The sequence below is a fragment of the Ptychodera flava genome, chromosome 1 (assembly GCF_041260155.1).
Source record: "Ptychodera flava strain L36383 chromosome 1, AS_Pfla_20210202, whole genome shotgun sequence".
In the NCBI taxonomy this organism is placed as follows: domain Eukaryota; kingdom Metazoa; phylum Hemichordata; class Enteropneusta; family Ptychoderidae; genus Ptychodera; species Ptychodera flava.
In genome coordinates this window covers 48,933,568-48,953,230 of record NC_091928.1, presented here as the reverse complement: position 1 = coordinate 48,953,230, position 19,663 = coordinate 48,933,568, and the positions used below count along the sequence as shown (strand labels likewise).

General features: G+C 39.0%; 1 protein-coding gene across 4 annotated transcripts in view; it reads right to left on the bottom strand.

The window, feature by feature from the left end:
* Positions 1-314: 314 nt before the first annotated feature.
* LOC139140099 (uncharacterized) overlaps positions 315-19,663 on the bottom strand; it is a 39,958-nt gene continuing 20,609 nt past the window's right edge. The window contains exons 1-4 of one of the 4 annotated variants that reach the window (XM_070709148.1): positions 12,213-12,323; positions 5,431-5,520; positions 3,401-3,642; positions 419-844 (exon numbers count right to left, since the gene is read on the bottom strand). In XM_070709148.1, coding sequence (XP_070565249.1) covers positions 833-844; positions 3,401-3,642; positions 5,431-5,512 — 336 coding nt within the window. In that variant the 5' untranslated portion in view covers positions 5,513-5,520; positions 12,213-12,323 and the 3' untranslated portion in view covers positions 419-832. Of the gene's footprint in view, positions 845-2,379; positions 3,643-5,430; positions 5,521-12,212; positions 12,324-19,663 lie in introns of those variants that run through there. The other 3 variants (XM_070709139.1, XM_070709132.1, XM_070709122.1) reach the window with 3 other exon arrangements.

The window sequence follows — 19,663 nt, the reverse complement described above, 5'->3', positions numbered from 1 at the left end:
TTTCCCTGAGAGAGAGAGAGAGAGAGAGAGAGAGAGAGAGAGAGAGAGAGAGAGAGAGAGAGAGAGACCTAGAGACAGAGAGAAATAAAGAAAAGCAGATTGAGAGATGATGACGAGAGACATGGAATAAAGCAAAGCAAAGAGGCTGGCAGAGAAAGTGAGTGACGTTGAGATAGAAAAAGACAGAGACAAGACAGCCAGGGGTACTACAACATGTGTCAATGTAGCTTCCTCCAAAATGAGTGCTGTACACTTGAGTTACGAAACACTTCACCAACCGGTACAATTACTGGTACCATCTAATATCCACAACATTGATTTTTTACTCCTTTCTTTTATTCTTGAAAGAATTCTCTATTCCGAAATATTGTGAGTTATTGAAAATTCAAAGAAGGAAATGAAACAGACAACAAGTTGGTATAGTTCAATATATTCTCATTTACTGCAACAGTAAAACGCATGTTATCAAAGAGATATTAATTAATGTGACTTACTCAAAATATTGATTTTAACATACACTAGTGTTTTTTTATACAAATGTGTCTTTAGGGAGAATATATAACCAAAACTATATTTAGAACGACCAAAATAATATCGTGACATTTCTGTGAAAATGGACCTTTACATGAACATTTAAAGCTCGAAAAATGTTGGGAAACTGGTCGACATTGTCTTAAGAACTCCGGCTCATTTCGGCAAAAACCCCAGAGTATTTTTTTCGGTCAAAAAACGGAAGAAATCGTGAACACCTCTTGAGGGACACAATGGCGGCTGGTACGGAGTACTGACGTAATGGCGAGATGTTGTGTGTGCTCCAGTGGATGGGGGTGGTTTATGCGAAGGCCTGGAATAGGAAAGAAAGCAGAAAGACAATGTAAGTATAATGAGTGACAGGGATTTCGCACAAAGTTGTGGCATTACGTGATAGAGGATGCTATCGCATAGTCATGTAAGCTAGCATTTGCAAACACATGAATGTATCATTATTGAAGTAAAACGATTTTTAATTCTGATTAACCAATACCACTGAACTTGACTGTACATAAATTACAGCCCTCGCTTATACACTTGTTTTTGATGGCATGGAATATGCGCAGTTAGATATTTTTCTGCTTGACTAAATGTGAACGCTAACTCCGAAATTAATAGGGTGGTTACGTAAGAGTTTTCAATAATCTGCAGGATATTTTACAAACTACGAGAAAAAACGGTCATGAAAATGATCGATATCTATGATGCTTATTCATCTCCCTATCTATCCATTATACCATCATTTGAGAAATGAGTATGAAAATTTAGGTTGTTTACATGAAAATATAATTTCTCTAGCATGCCCATTCAGAAGTTCACATCTCTAGCGTGACTGATCACACTGTCAAAGTTTTGTAAAACATAAATGAACCTAAGGTATAAACTCCCGACGCGGCGGGAGGGCTGACACTTGGCAAAACAGTCGATGACTCCTGCGCAGGCTTTAAGGACGGGAGCCTTTTCAATTTCTCTCATTAAATCTGCTCCAGCTTCTGGTAATTAGAGAAAAGATATATAATTTTGGACATTTGTGTTTGACTTGAATTTATAAAAGACAGCACTACCTTTGTGCATGTATGACTTGGACAAGTCTGACGTAATCTGCAAACTTTTACACATAAACCGTTCTCTCAGTCATAACAGCGTTCTTTCAAATTATGTTTTTGATTGTCTGTCTGTCTATCTGTCTGTCTGTCTGTCTGTCTGTCTGTCTGTCTGTATGTCTGTATGTATGTATGTATGTATGTATGTATGTATGTATGTATGTATGTATGTATGTATGTATGTATGTATGTATGTATGTATGTATGTATGTATGTTTGTATGTGTGTACGTGTGTACGTGTGTATGTATGTATGTATGTATGTATGTATGTATGTATGTATGTATGTATGTATGTATGTATGTATGTATGTATGTATGTATGTATGTATGTATGTATGTATGTATGTATGTATGTATGTATGTATGTATGTATGTATTTGAACACATTTACGACATTCAGACGCTTCCCAATCGCAAACATGACTTATTCAATAAGTATGAAGACAAATTTAAAACAATATATATAATTTCCTGGTCATTCTTGCTCGTCGATAGGCTTATGGTGTCAACGAAACAGATGACACAAAACACATAAACAAAACACTAAAATACACATACCGTTACCTTAAAAGATGTTAGTATACGTCCAGGGAACTCGGGATAGGGTGAAAAACTGGAAGAGTATCCAGTGTTGTCACACCCGGCTCTTAAAAGTACCAGGCTATGTGTTAGTAGGAATCGTGCGAACATACGGCGGGTTATGCATTGTTAGTACAAAAAGGGTAAGCGAAAGCACAGAAAGCGTTTCATTATCATCAACCAAACTTTAATACTACTCATAATATATCCTTAACATGATAAAAACACTTTCTGCTTTGACAAATAAACTATTTTTTCATGCTTATGCGAAAATGATATCGAAGACGATTACATAAACCAAGTAAAGAAAAAAAGCATGCAAATGACTACAATTTTCTAAAACGCAGCCTCTGTATAGGAACACTCAAAGAAAAAGCGAACCATGCATGTAACAAAAATATATGTTAGTATATGGCAAACTGGTTTTGAAGAACGTCCTCAAAGCATGAAAATAAACTAAATCTCAATGCTGCTATCGATAATAAACTCACACCGTTATCTCAAACCCTCTATGAAAGACGTGGAATAGTGATGGTGATATACTTGGAAAGTGTGACTTGACAGCAATCCATCAGAATGTATAATTGATGTGGGAAAAAAGTCAGGGTGTTGAAATAAATATTCATGATATGTTTAAATCAAGCGATTTTTACGCTGAAGAGTTTTGCTAATAATGGTCGATCTTGTGGGTCACCAAAAGTTCTCTGGGTATATGCAGGAGATAGATGATATGGTACAAACTTGATTTGAGAGTAGTGCGTGAAATAAAATAGTCATCGAAATAAACATAGGCCACACTTTTGAAAATGTAAAGGGAATTTGAACTGTGTAGTGTTCTTGTCAATAGTATGGTCATAAAACCCAATCTATTTGTTTGGTTTCCTTTGTTCACTTCTGTATAAAGTCTTTTTACAGCAACTTTAAAATCTCATTTTTTCTGTGGCTTGTTTCGGGAATTTATCATTCGGCGGGCGTATTTAGTCGACTCATTGATGTACTTTTTGTATTAAGAATTGCACTCGGGGGAACAGTAGAAATGTTGTCATGGCGATTGACTTTACGCCAATTGTTGCATCGTCTGTTGGCTCCTTTTGCCGGCTGGGATGTGTACGAGAGCGTGCCAGTAAGTATCGCGATCTATGCCGTGCTGGTTGCGACTGTTTTTGCCCGGTCGTCTGCTACCAACCTTTCGCCTGCCGCCGTCCCTCTTGGCGAGATCCGCCGATCTCCTGCCGAACATAAGGCCAAGTCTTTGCCTATTCTTCAAATAGCCCCGCTTCTCGTACCCTACATCGTTTGTTGCTTCGTCACAGTCCTCTAGTTGAAAAAGTTTACATGTGATATAGTCTACAAGTTGTTTCAAACGGATCTCATCGTCTCCTGTCGCTTCGTTTAGGCCAACTTTGCTGTCGTCTGGATATGTATAACCTAGAAGTTGAGAAATACTGATTCAATATTCATGTACTTTAAATTGACGACGCTTAACCACACAGATAATAATCAAGCCTCGGGTTTTCTTTGTCTCCCTGTCGCACTCTATCTCTCTTTTCCTCTCTCATACACCCCTGTCTGTTTGTTGAGTCTGTCTGTGCGTCTCTGTCGGTAAACATGTCAGTCTGCACCACTTTCTGTCTCTAAGCCTGTCTGTCTGCACCACTCTCTGTCTCTAAGCCTGTCTGTCTGTATCACTTTCTCTGTCCATGTATGTTTCTGTCTCGTGCCGTCTCTGTCTGTCCTGCCTGTCGCTGGTTTTCATTTTATCCTCCAACGAATATGACACACAACATTCAAGTCCTCATTAAGGTAGTATGCGCCTCGAAAATGAAAGCAGTAAACTTTTGCTCAAACTTTCCTGAATGAAACTTTCAACCATTCTCGTACCAAATCAACAATAAAAATCGGACGTCACTGTGCAAAGTTTGGAACTAGCAAAACAAAGTACCCAACATTTTGCGATATTTGAAATTCAAAATGGCCGACGTTTCTGTGTTAACTCTATGGGGGAAGATAAATTTTAGATTTTCGAAAAACTAAGAAGGTGAAAGTTTTTCTTTCTCCAAGAGCTTTAAAATGAGCCCCCACAAGTGGTAGCTCAGAAAAGAATTGTAGAAATTTGAGAGTCCGACCATCTGTCCCCGAGGCCCGTTCTACCTTAACCCTTTGAGTGCTGTATTTTTCCCACCAAAATTTCAGCGCAACATTTTACCATTTTTTATGAATTTTTCTGTAATTTTTTGATAATTTTGGATCAAATGGACACAAATTTCATTGGCTAGTTTTTCACCAAAATTTTGGCAAAAATTTGAAAAAAAAATGACTTGGTGCTCAAAGGGTTAATGTCTGAGTCGTATTGGTACTGACATACTGGTCTGAATGTGAAACGTTCACAGCGCGATAAAAAATACATCAGGGTGGGTGAACTCTGAGAAGTGTGACTGTGAAAGGAATGCCTATCAGTTAAGCAAATTCTTCAGTAATAATTCTGACTTCTCTTCTTTTGACAAACTTTAAAAATCTCACAAAACTTTGCAGAATTTTAGGGTCACGAGCACGTTCGTCTAACCGGCAGATACATTATGAAAACTTGTCTTAAGGTCTTGCATGATATTTCCCATTCGGCCATCGAACTCTTTTCATGTTCAGGTGTGCCAACTAACCCAATGGTATACATATGCATATTCGCAAACATATCATTCTGGAATGACTGGTTTTTATCAAACGCCACAGTTGCCTCATGGGAAATAATTACGTCAAGCAAATGCGCTGGAAGATGTCGATCTCCCAAGATGTAGTGCCGTATGTCCTTTGCGACTATCTCTGCAATTCCCGGCGGTATAGAATTAGAATTTCTTTCTCTTGGCGTCTTGTCTCCTTTTTCACTTCATTTTTCCCGTCAATATGGCAATGTCAAGGCTTTATGTTGAAGATAACATAACAGCCGGAATCTCAAAAGATAATAAAATGCTCTCAGACTTGGCAAACATATTGGGAATTGACATTGTATTTCTTCAAGTATGCAAAGAAGGCAGGGAGATTGTTTCTTTAGGAATCCGTTCAAGCTATACCATTCGACTCGCTTTCCGACTACGTGGGATTTTCGAGATACCACAAAGGTAAGTCGAGTAAAAGGGGCACACAAAAAGACGAAGCACTTTTCGGACTGTTGCTGATGACGTCATATTTTAAATTTGATTGTTGTCTACCGCAAATTCTTACCTGAATCACCCTGTGATTCAACTACGAGAATTTGTACGCACAGAAGTGCAACCAAGGCAGTGCAGGCAGTCAGTGGGTTCATTTTTTTCCCTGTCAATGAAAAAGAGATAATTTTCGGTCAGTTTTTGATAGCTACAAATATCTTTATCACAGAAGAACAGTGATATGAAAGCATATTTATCTTAAAATGTCATGTAATTAGCAAGTGTAGAAAAATGTAACTGTCAATTAAATTCAATTAAAATCTTGTTATATCTTAAAAATACACACTTGATTTAAATGAGACATTGAACAATTGTATCATCAGTCTTAGTCACGACTGTATTAGCATATTAATTATAACGACAGCGACAATAGTGGCCAAGACTGTCGTGCCCGCACCTACTTCTTTGTAACTCCGAGCATTACCAGCAAAAAAAAAACCGCTCAGCGGAAACACGATGTGATTGCATGCGGTAGTATTTCCCCTATAACAATGTCATTACATCTCACTGGCTTACGCAGCTCGCATTTGACTAATTCATGCTGATCAAAGTGGCTATCATTCTAAAAGCTAAAGATGGAAGGACGGAAAAAATATCATTAAATTTTTAAAGGCCCACATTATAAACATTTCGTTAAATCTTTAGAAAATGACATATAATTCAATCTACGCTCCATTTTCATCTAATCTTTCAGAGAATATAAACATTATTTACTGCAGGGTATCCCTACAGGGTGCGATGCAGGGATCCGTCAACGTAAGCGGCGCTGATCTGGGCGGTGTCGATGTATGCGTTTGAGAGTGTAGGAAAGAATAAATGAATGAATGAAAAAGTGAGTGCGCGAACATGTGAGTGAGTGAGTGAATCGATGAATGAATGGTTGAACGAACGAAGACTACAGGTTGGATCAAAGATAAACGTGGCCTGCGACTCTTTCATTACTACTTAATAAAATTTTATAAGAAGATTATAAGTCAGCAAAGGCTGGCTACATACACTCGTCGGGTGGTTGTATCAGACTGATGAATTCAAGGTACGAACTTGCATATGTTATCTTTGGAAATGCATCCTTAACAAAACCCCTTTTGTTTAACGCTATCGACACTTTCTTGAGTTTCAATGGAAGTTTACATATATTAGATTATATATATATATATATATATATATATATATATATATATATACATATGTTTGATGTGGAATCGGGCACAAGACGTGAAAAACGTCATGTTGCATATTTGTTCTCTTTCCGTCTTAATCTTTGATTTCATGAAAATAAAAGCTTCAAAACGTGTCTCCCAAGACAAGTAACTTCCTTTTTTCGAACTCTTAATGGAATGGAATTATTTCCGGAGAAATGAAATATGTGAATACAGGAATGGATTTTATTGGGAGACAGATTTAATGAGTATACCATGTTCTTCAGAACTCAAATATGAACAAAATCCAATTTCTACGCGTAATTATCATTTGCATTGGCATATTGTTTTAAATCTTTCTTCGGAGAGTTTAACTGTTGTGATTTGAGCTTGAATCGGATTCTGGTGAAGTCGTAACTGGGTTGGACATGGACTCTGAATCCCATCATGCAACAGGCCGATTTCAAATTCATAACGTGTTTGTTAAAACTCTGCAAATACGCAGAAATAAACTCACGCGAAGTGATATCTGTCTATTGCCACTTTAATTCCTCAAGCTGCGAGAACATTTCCGTGCTGGGAACCGCGGAGACACGTCTTGTTTAAACAGCGGATTTGTGTATTTACCTATATGTCTTGAATTTTAATGGAGTCCATATTTCCGCACGTGTGTGTGTGCGCAAATCTCATTATGAAAATTATAATTGCCTTTTTTCTTATTTTGTGGCGCCAGGATTACGGCCGCTTATTTACGATTCTCTCCTGATCTTTTCTTGCGCGATTTTTCTCCAGGGTGTCGGATGTTCGCGCAATTGCCCCAGGCACTTTAGTTTCCAAATGTTTATACTGACCGGTCGATCTAATTAAGGAGGGCTTATTTGTACGCTAAAACGATTTACTCGAGCGATTACGCTCAGCTAATTCATCGCGGCAACCTCGACGAGAATTAATTGACGAAAATTGTTCTAGATATCAAAAGCTAATACTGCTCGTAATAGCCCATTGATATTCTCGCGGCGTTTCATAATGCGAGTTCAATTGCCTTTATTGACCGAAACTTTCAATTTCCTTTTGCTTGCCACCTGTTTTCTATAAAACAATTGGAACACGTAAATTGCAAATTTAAACTGTAGCTTTTTAATTCACCCACAGCGTTGCCAACATACACATAGGGTTTGGACATACAGCAATCAGGTGGTTGCTAATTGCATAATGATAAAAAGGAAACCGAGAAATGCAGTAGCTATATAACTTTCGATGTCTTTTTTTCGCTATTTGTACTATATTGCACGTCCATTGTAAGTTCTTGTTCTACTCCCAAAAGCGTGTTGAAACATTCCGTTCTCGGCTTCTGTTGGTGACAGAGCTTCTGTACGCGTTAAAAGCGCTGTTATTTTTTTCATGTCAATTCTAGTCCGGACCTAATTCACTTGTGAACAATAACAACTCAGCCTTGCTATTGTTATTGTCAACAATAACGGTGCAGTCAACACACGTACAGGCTGAGTTGACAAGCTCACCACAGTGCACTTCAGCATGTTTTTGGGAATAGAACAAGATATTGTAGTAGACATTAAAACTAAAATAGTACAAAAATCATCAAAAGTTACGTGACAGCTACTGGCCCTTTCAAGCTAATTTTCAAACATTTACGTGCACGCAGCCGATAATGCAACGCTGACGGGATATAAGTCCTTTATCTCGATACGGCAGTCACGACTACCAGTAACAAGGCCATCGATCCAAGTCCCGTGATGGTGTAATGTCACTTCAGCGTGCCTTGGAAAGCCAAATACCCGAGACAAAGAGCAAAGCAGCAAGTCATTTGACTGAAAATCCTAAAACGAGACATGTCATCAAGGCTGCCAGAGAGGTCGTTGGCATGGTCGCATCGCGGGCTGTGTATGAGGGGTTTAAAACAGTACGAACAGGGAAAAATTACGGTCAATTGACTGTTTTTTTCGTGTAAGGAATAACAATCTACAAAGCAGAACACAATGAAACGGCGGAGGTGATATTCACAAATTTAGGTGGCATATGTGATGAAAAGTGTTTCCGCCAGCAGCGATCACGAGATTTGCGGGAACGGTGCCGATTGGTTGGTTCTGTCGGTGAGGTGCACTCATGTAATTGCTACGCGTCGGCTAGTAATGTAATTTTGAGTTCGAATTGTCCTTGTCTGTGTCTTGTTAAGGTGCGGCAACTTTTTGCTATTTACCGTTAATATTGCCTTTTTTACTGCGAACATGAAAGCGGTCCCCTTTCGTTCATTCTGATTCACCAGTGAAAGTTGACAAACATGGAAAGGACGAGTATGTGATTTGTGTTTCTTTTTCATACGGCCTACACGGTATACTTAAATGTAAGTGCTTCCCGTCGATTACAGCATCAATGATAATGAAAACGGTGTATCACAGACACATATGCTGCCAATAAAACACTAAAGTCTGGATATGAGCGGATACAACGCCGCAGTTAAAAAGGAATAAGATGCACTCATTGTAGCGATTAGTGCTGTCACTTTCACACAGAAGCGAGAGCATTTTGATCCCTTTTAAAACAACGCTCAAAGCGAGCAAAAAATTGAGTTGAACAGGCAAGGAATAAGCTAGCGCCATCTTCTCTGCAGTAAAGAGTTCGCAAGTATTGAGGCGCGTCTATGCGACAACACGATGCGTACCCAGCGTAAAAGTGAATTATCTCCAGGATCCAATTAGATTAATTTAAAACAAATCTGGCAAATTGTGCTGTTTTACAGAATCTAATTTAATAAGAGCCAATTCTGACATTTTCTCGTTAGATTTTTATCTGGGCAACGTGTTAAAAGCGGCCACACCTGATTATCTTTGTGTTTGCCATTTGCTGCCCGCAGATGTGCAGCTGTTGCAGGGCCAATTTACGGCCGCTACTACAAAACGGAATTGTCCAAAAGCAAATATAATTTCTGCGTTCCCGTTTTCCAGTTTTTTCCATTTTCCTCCTTCGGCAGATGTCACATCGGGCATCTGCTCTTGGACCGATGAACCCACTTCGGCTGCTGTTTCTAATACCCAGATTCCAAGTTTCGAGATACACTGGCACTTTTTTATCTTTTTACATCCAGTCTTTTGCGCCAAAACGGCTCTATCCGCAGTAATTGGTCGGTGCGATGAAATAGGCAGGAAGTCACCAATTCCCTGTGATGTTTCATCATTACGACACGGGGATAACTGGGGAACTGGGCTGGAAGTGGAGCCGTATAATTGGCGCGAAAACAACGTCCTAATTTCGGTCAAATTGAAAATGATATTTCGGCTTCTACAGCCGTATATGGATCAACGGTCGTATATCGTTCAGCCCCGAATCATGTACAAAAATGAAAATTACACCAACAATCGTCTCTGGGATGTTCACTTTTCTCACTGACTGAGGAGCGAGTCCGTTACTCCGTCTCCTGCTTCGATACTCGCTGTGTCGCTTACAAGTCTACTCGCAAAGACGGTGTCGCTATTTCCGCCTGGAGTGTACTTTAATACAAACAACGTTACTTTTGAACACGCGGTTTTTTTCTCTCTTCAAATAAGTTAACTGGCTCTCCCGAGCTCCGCAACTTAATAGACAGTGCGCCTTGGGCCCCCGGGCAACTTCTTGAAGACATACGGAGGAAAGAGGACGATTCGCTAGGGACTGCCCGTCCACAATCTCCGTGATTCTGTCTTTAAAATGACGAAAGGTGCACACAAATTAGCACATACATTATGCATAACTCCAAACAGTATAATCCAAGGGAAAGAAACATGCGCGTGCACGTCTTAAGGCAAGTCTAAAGTCTATTTTATGAGTGACGCCAGCTCTATTTGAACAACTCTGGTGGTTTTCACCCTCGAGACGAATTTTGAAATTCACTAATACAGAAGAGCTTTCTCCCATATTTAACACAACCTCCTCGGAGTACGGTATGTAAATTTGTTTCAATCTGAAGACCCGTCCAACGGAGTAATTTCAACAAAACAAAAGATCCCCCGGCGGACCTCGCAAAATGGGCATCTCATTATCATCAGCAAAAAGATTAAAGTGTTCCACCGTGACAAATATTTCTACAGGAAATAGATGAAGATATTGCGTAACGGAAGGAAATGTGCACATTATGCAAATGGCTATTATTTGTGTATCGTTGCTAATTATTTTTCAATGTGAGGGAATTGCAACGGAGGAAAAATGGCTGTGATGTACTAATAACTGCTGTCAATCAATGAGAAATCTTACCAAAAGCGGAAGTGTAACAATGAATAAAGAAACATGCACAAAACACTGCTCCGCGCCCCCCCAAAAAAAGGTCAAATTTTAAACAACAAAGTAAAACCAAAACAGTCCAGACAGTTTGCTGACTTCCACGGTCAGTTACTCGGCTATTTCTACGACTGTGAGTTGTAAAACTTCACCTTGTAAATGGGACGAGATGAAATCAATTAATGTAATAGATACTCCTTACGATGTAAACTTTTCGAAGAAGCAATAAAATTCACACATCGTAAACAAAACCGCAAATTATGAAATCTGGTATACGTGTACACGTGAATTCATACGATATTATTGAATTTATTCATTGGTGGTCACAAGAAATGAAGGCAAACCATCATCTGAAATTGCAAACACTTTAGAAGTAGGCTACTAAAATGATTTACTACTGTAACAGCATAGGAAACATAAAGGAAAGGGGTCGAAAATAAGAAAAAACAACTTATTTTACCAGGGATGATCAAACATTTTATCGAATAACTGCAAAACTCATTATTCTTGTCGTGCTTCTTAAACAAAATGAAATAGAGGAGACTGTTTCTATTTTCAGATGTGATTGCACACATACGAGACAACCATATCACTCTTCTTGTTTCCGTCGGAAGTAACGGGTCGACATCTATGTTCATTTTCAATTTGGCGCGTATTTGACTGCCGGCGGGGTATCCGTATGCACTGCCCAACGCGACGGCGGATTACGCGCCTAGCGTCGACTGAGAAGTCGATAGCATCAGTATTGACACGTTTAATCCCTCCGATAAAATTTGTTGACTCTAAAATTCGAAGACGCGGTGCAAGCGATGAATTCAAATTCCTAGTAAAGGCAAGCGTACTTCATAAATAGATTTAATAAGTGCTTATTGCGAAACAACCACACTTCTTTAAAGTGGAAAATGTGTTGTCATAACTTACGACGTTGTTGACAGACGAGCAATGTCACAGTCGTTCATATCAAAGTATTGTACAATCACTGAAGCGATGGTACATTCAATGAAGCATTTTCTGCGGCAAAAAACATGTTTAAAACACCTCGTGGGCAATACGATGAATGTAGCTATTGATGTTTTAGCGTTCCAAATTCGCCGAAAACGTTGCGCTCTATTGAGCGACATTTAACGAAAAAAGGAAAACATTAAAAATGATAGGGCAAAGCGAAACTCCATGAAATTTAAAATCTTCCAATTTCTTAATCAAGAATACCATTTAGGCCAAGTCGCAACACACATACTCATGGTCGAGCATGGAGTTGTAATAGTGCCTTAGAAAAGATTACCAAAAACATGTGTGTACTTTTAAAATAATCATATCTCTACAACAAAATATAAAAACGACAGACAACGACAAATAGCGTGTCTGTTAAAGGGATAACAAACGTTCTTACCTACAAAAGTGTTCCGCCCGGCAACAATTCGCGCTGCAGTGTCCAGATTCAATCTGGTAGTGTGATACAAATCAGGAGATTTTAAACCCTATCTTGATTTCCCCGTTTATGAATATGCATGAAGAATGGTGGTTTTGGACCCCTCAGGTTTCAACATCTCCACAATTTTCGTAACACTATGACGCATTACCTATAAGCCGTATTCGCCTAGTTAAGGGGTTTTATCTCACACACGATTGCACATCTCCAACAAGAAACATTAAATGATAATTAAAAGGTACGGGTCTTGTTGTAATGATTACCCGAAACTTCTGTTCAATATTTATAAATTGTCTTTTCGGACTAATTGCCCTGACAGAAATATCAATTTTTACGAGAGTACACTTTAAGTAAGTTTTCACACATAATGTATGTAGGTCCGTTACACATCTCTCTTTCACTTTTCGACAGTGCCTGTGGGGACCAACTCGTTGATCTGAGTACGTGCTGTGATCGCGGCGTTGCGCGACAAACGTGTGACACGACTCGGATTAAAAATACGTTCTAAACGTCATACCTACCACATGTCACGTGATCTGACAAACGTTTTGGAATAATATTGATTAAAATCCCTGCCATCGAACAAAGCACAAAAGAAATTAAACATAAGGCCAGTACTCTTCACTCTATGCGCATGCGCATGATTAGTTCGTCCACTGAGAACGTAATAAATTTGTCGGTAGTGACGTCGGAGAAATGTACGTTCTCTGTATAAAAAGCAATACACTTCAAAATGATAGTTTAAAGTTACGTCAGCTCTGTTATGAATTTCAAATGAATTTGCTAGCTGTTGATACTTTTTAGACATTTCGTATGTCGCTCTCATTAGTGATCGAATTGTCAACAACCAATGGCCTTACATTCAGTACCTTACATACGCAGCTGCGTGCAGTGACGTATGACACTTACGTCATCAAAAAGTCACGGACGCCTGCTACTATTCATTCCTGAAGACGTGGCGCGTAAACACCAAATCAAAACGTTGGCAGTGACCAGAAACGTGATTTCACGCGACTATGCTACGTCAATCGGTCGGTCACGGTGGAAAGTCTGTTGCGCATGTGCATTTGGTAAACTTGTCTCGTCAGTGTCACAACGCCTCATATTCTGCGATCATGATATTAAGAAACCTTCTCGTATTTATCATCAGATCACAACTGACAGTATTTCACTCATTTTGTTCCTCAGATATACGAATCTGTCCTGAAATCCTTTGGGGAAAGTAAATTAAAATCTCGATTTAGCAATAAATAGCGCAGGATTTGATATCAGGCAATAAATTTGACACAGAGTGAAAATCGTCATTGATGAACAAATAGTACGTACATGTACGACAACTTTTGATTACACTTCCCACAGAAAGAAGCATGAGTAGTCTTTTTTGAATTTTCTGGATGAGGTATAAATTACAGCAAAATGTAAGCAAAAGTGATGGTTGAGGAAGTCGTACCAGTAACATCAGTTACAAAGAAAATTCTATTATTATCGGCAAGTTTGATATCTCCGCGGCGATTGGCTGTAGTCTACATTTCATAACTGATAACTATTCAGAAGAACACGTTTTATAATGACTTTGTAAAAGTTTTCCCCCGAGGTGACCGATGTCATATCGCAAAACAAAACAAAACCACGCTCTTAATTACATTGGATTCTGACGTCATCGAAATGACGTGTTCCGCTTACGTGAATTTATTAACATGGACGATTTTAGATCGGTCTCATTAGCAGTGATCGCCATCAGTCTAATTGACAACGGCCGTGGTCGGTTTTGCCGACAAAATGTTCCGCCATCGTGCTACCTTATTGATATTACTATAGAAGGCCTATCTGTCTTGTTTTCTATTCATATAATTAATCTTTCAGCGATGCAGCGAATTAAACAAAATGCAGAATGAGATCGATTTGAATTGTGAAAGGAAAGCTCAGCTAGTGGTACAAAAACGAAACATCATCAACGCAAGCATTTATCATGTGAAGTGACATTTTTCACGCATGCTCAAAACTCACGCAGACTTTTTTTTAATAGATGATCAATCTTTCAAAAGTCAATTTTTGACTCTTCTAAGGAAGCATCTTCCAAGAAAGATTTGGCGGCCACACGTTTTATGTGCCACGTAATGCTGTCACTCGCTGTCTATACAACTACTCCTGTCGTCGACGGATATTGTTAAAGACAGACAGACAAGACACACAGACTTCGTCGATGTCTATCGTCGGCAAACATTCGTTTCCATGTTTTCTTATCCCGTGTACGCAGACACCGTACTCTCTGTTTCGTATGACGTTGTGTACATATCTGCCTAATTTACGCGGTTCAGCATCTTTTCTTCGTCCGAACACCTGCCTATCTGATGCTCAATCTCCCTCCCAACTGCCTGAAATTTAGCAGTGTTGCGATTAGCATAAAGCAATCCGATGTGCTGTACACGTCTCCATCACCATCGAGTATCATTTATTAGCCAGAAAGTACTACTGATTGAAAGCACCTCAACTACACCAATCCCAACAAGAAAAGGTATTAATTAATAATTTCGATTTTTATATGCTTCAATACGGCTTACGTCAGCATTCCGAAAATTACATCAAACCAAAATCTTTAATAGCTGAAAGGTGACGAAGGATGTCCATTTACGAGAATTATCGATGTCAACATATTTCTTTTTCTGCAATTTGGATCCGCGGAAGCAAATGTATATAAAAGCAGACAAACTGACAATGTAAAAAAATATAGGAAATACGCGCATACTGTCACTTTCGACCGGAAGGCTCAACATTTAGTGTTAAGAAGAAGATGGCGAATGACGTTCAAAGTCAGCAGGAGTATTATTTTTAAGTGATTAAGCACCATGACTCGTCAAGTATGATCGATTGACATATCTGTACCATCTTCGTGCCTTCGGTTAAGGTAGTATACGCCTCGAAAGCGAAAGACTTAAACTTTTGCTCAAACTTTCCTCAAGGAATCTTTCAATCATTCTCTTTCAAAATCAAGAATAAAAATAGGGGGTCACCGTGCAAATTAGTAGAGAAACAAATTACCCAAGATTTACCGATATTAGAAATTAAAAATGGCCGCCATCCCTGTGTTAGCTCTATGAAGAAAAATAAAAAAATTCGAATTTCGAAAAACTAAGCCGGTGAAAAGTTTTCTTTCACCGAGAGCTTTAAAATGAACCCCCACATGTGGTATATCAGAAGAGAATTGTAAAAGTTTGAGAGTCCAAATGTCTGTCCCCGAGGTGCGTTCTACCTTAAACCAGCCAACTTCCATAATAAAATCAACAAAGATCCATTTAGGAGACATACGTTGTAATGTAGAAATATTCAATCCATAGTAATTGATCAATCGATATTTGGTCTGGAAATGGATGTGAAGTTACAAAAAAAGATTCCACATTTGAGATCCTACTGGGTACAACTCGCAATCGCTTAGATCGGATGAGAGGCCGCGGAACAGATTATTCACACTTTGGGAATTTCGCGGAAATTAAGTTTTGGCTGTTTAGCAGGGATCCTGTGAGTGGTTTCAATATTTCTTGAATTGATCTTTTTGTGAGTATCGTCATGCGCTGAGTACAATACACATAAGAGAATATCGCGTCAGCGTGGACCTGTACTAAATGATAATGGCGAATTCGTGTTTCCTTTTGAACTTGCTGCCTGGCAACCAAAGTCTTCCAAAAGAAGATATATGCTCCCTTGAAAGCAGTGAATTTACACATTAAACTACAACTCGCCGACGAATTGCGTTTTAACGAGCGCTGACATAGAAACCATCAGGTGGACGATTTGACACTTTGTAATGAGGATCAATTGCGCATCTAAACGTATCCATCCCCTATGTCACGATGTATGTGATATACAACCATAGTTCACCGAAATAATCTCACCGCGAAATAATCATTATCCTATCCCTTTCAGCATAAACGCTTCCTTTGAACGAATGAGAGTGAAGTACAATTATTGCAGTAATAGAGATAGATACGAGATATACCTAAGCCTTTTATATCAATGCATGTCATTGGTCGCTCATTCATAACCAGTCAGTCAAATATTGAACTCTTTGAGCGCCAAAGTCAATTTTTTGTTGCCTAGATAAAACATACTCTAGTATTTTTTTAGTTTTGCAAACTTTTGATGAAAAACTGTAGCCAATGAAATAAGACATCTATTCGGTCCAAAATTATCAAAAAATTACAGAAAAATTCATAAAACATTGGTAAAATGTTGTACCAAAATTTTGGTGGGAAAAATTACAGCGCTCAAAGTTAAAGGCGCAGGCGCCTCGCGGACAGATATCTGGATTCAAAAATTATAGTATACTTTTCTGATCTACCACTTGTGGGGGTTCATTTTAAAAGCTCTTGGGGTAACAATAATCTTTGATTATCTTAGTTTTTCGAAAACTGAAAGTTTTGTTTTTCTCAATAGAGTTAACACAGTGATGGCGGCCATTTTGAATTTCAAATCTCGGTAAATATTTGGTAATTTGTTTCTCTAGTACCACAACTTTGCCAGGTGACCCCTGATTTTTATTCTTGATCTACTGAGACGATGGTTGAAAGTTTCATTCAGGAATTTTCGAGTAAAAGTTTCAGATTTTCACTGTGGCGTCGCGTATTATCTTGACTGTGACCTAGTTGTGTGGCGAAAACGCTAACCGTCATGCAGTGCTGATGGAATATATGTAGTACTCTCATACGGTTCTTGAATATTTGACTTTTTCTTTGAGTGGGATGAGACAAATTGTCAATTATAATAACAGTTCACAGACAGCAAACTCCGCGATAATAAACAACAGTGATCATTAGTACACATTATCAGCTTAAGCGAAAAGTACAGATTTTTTAATGCAATTTTGGCGCTGAATACATTGCAGATATTACACATATGCCGAGTTAACCTACATAATTAGTAGAACGCATGGCACGTATATTGTCGTTCCCTAGTGGGGAAAACACACAAAGCCTGCTTTATTGAGGGGGAACGTGCACATTTCGTATTCAAACTGATGGGTTTTCCCCACTTAAGCGTGATTATATCGCGTTTGACGAGAGACTTCGACAAAGACCTGCAAAAGGTTGTCGCACATGTTAACGACACATCCTCCGGGAGGGGTAATCAAGTCACGTGTTGAGCACTACAGGAAGTTTTGAGAATGACTGCAAAGTATAGACACGGACCTGTATCTTGTTCAACCTCCCATGGAGTCGATTTGTAAATGATAGTGACCCCAGGGTTCAGCGATTATGTTATATATTGGTAAACTAAGTTACAATGTTGACTGTTAGATGCGTACATTGACGTTAAGTAATCGCAGCCCCTCTGACGGCAAGCATGAAGCATCAAGCATTAAGGGGTCTAGTAACCTTGTCCAACGTTACTCTACATGTTCCATGTTTTGTTTTGTTTTGTATTTTTGAGGACTGCCCATTTGTGGGACTTGTAATCACTGTTCTCTAACATAGTTATTCACCGAGAACTTGTTACAGCAAGTTAAGATTAGGACAATACATTTGAAGTGTTCACGTGGGACTCCAGTCCCCGCAATCGGCACGTTCATTAAGGGTGGATTAAACCAAAAAAACCCGTTTGTGTCTGCTCAATGTAGGCACTCCATGATCCCATCTGTCTCTGAGCATTCTCGCGGGTCCCTCTCGAATAACCTCTGAGTCGATATAACGAGCGTGCCGAGTTAGATATCGTTACTTAAGATCACAATCGGACTGCGCAAATTGGAAACTGAGTACACCTTGATTGACCCAAAGCGAGGCCACAGCGAGATTATTGAAAGAGAAGACGCCGTCACCGTATCACACAAATGGATATGTCAGACAAAGTCAATCAATTAAGGGAATACTGTTTCACTCAACGCCAAGGCAGAGGGCATGAGATAACTTCCCGGATCAAATGTTCGTCATAAACGTCTCCTTCGCGGATATTCATCGATGAAATTGTTGGATTCTGTGATAATGTGGGCGTAATCATTCGAAAATTGGAGTAGCGGTATTGGCAGAAAAAAATACTTCATGTGATTTACGCTATTCTGTCTCGCGGAGAAGAAAAAACCATTCTCGTTACGCTCTCTCTGTTTCTTCTGCCTCTGTCTGCCTCTGTCTGTCTGTCTGTCTGTCTGGTCTCCTCTGCCCCTACCCCTTTCTATCTTACTCCCTGACTTAGTCTGTTTGGCTCTCTTCCCATCTTTCTCTGATCCGAGATGTCATATATTCGACTCACCAAAATTTTTCATCCTATAAGCTGAGCTTTCTAGATCTCTGGCAAGCTGTGTTTGAAAACACTATCGCAGACACACTCCTATGTTCATCAGAAGTATGATCGTACATCTTCACATCTCGCACATGAGCTAATCTGACGCGGAGAGATTTGGCAAAAAGTCGCTATTGTTTGCGCTTTTTCTAACTCACTGTCCATGTAGTGGTCGTCCTTCATAACTCGCTGAGAATCACGTACATGTACGTTGCCATGACTATCAGTGACTCCAGGCGTGGCGAGAGAGCATAGTGAGAGGAGGCACGTTTATGACACGTTAACAATAAGAGATATACGATATCAAATGAAAAGCACTGAGAATATGATATGGATATCTATTTTATGCAACTAAGTCAAAGATTGTACAATGAAGCTTGGACCGAGTAATAGAACATGTATGAAGAAACAAAAGGGGAAAATATAAGATAGATACTGTAGAAGACTGTTAGCGTGAAAAAGTAACTCAAAGTGTTTCAAGGCGTCTAATTTTACGACCGTGTTTAATTTAAGGCACATGTGATATGCACCTCGAAAGTGAAAGACTTAAATTTTGCGCAGACTTTCCTCAATGAAACTTTCAATCATTCTCTCACCAAATAAACAACTAGTTGTGAGTCACCGTGTTACCTAACATTTACCGATATTTAATTCAAAATGGCCGCCATTCCTTGTTAAGTCTGTGTAGGAAAAATAAAATTTCCGATTTTCGAAAAACAAATTTCTTCTTCAAAGAGCTTTCAAATGAGCCCAACAGGCTGTAGACTATAAAAGTATTAACAAAAAATGAGTGTCAAGACATTTGTCCCTGCGGCGCATTGTACCTTAATATGCTGATTTCCTTTGTTCGTTTCGTAGAAACGTACATCGTGAATGGATAGTTGAGCTATGTTAGCTATCTTTGTACCTTAATATGCTGATTTCCTTTGTTCGTTTCGTAGAAACGTACATCCTGAATGGATAGTTGAGCTATGTTAGCTATCTTCAGTTTCCTGTCTCTCTATATCTTTTTAGACGTTTACTCAGACCGAAATTCAAGGCCACATCGTGAAAGCCTCTCGTTGATTCGTTATTTTTCTCAAAAAACAGTGCAGGCAGCGGTGCATTACAAATTCACATCTCACTTTCAAGGTCAATAATTCCTT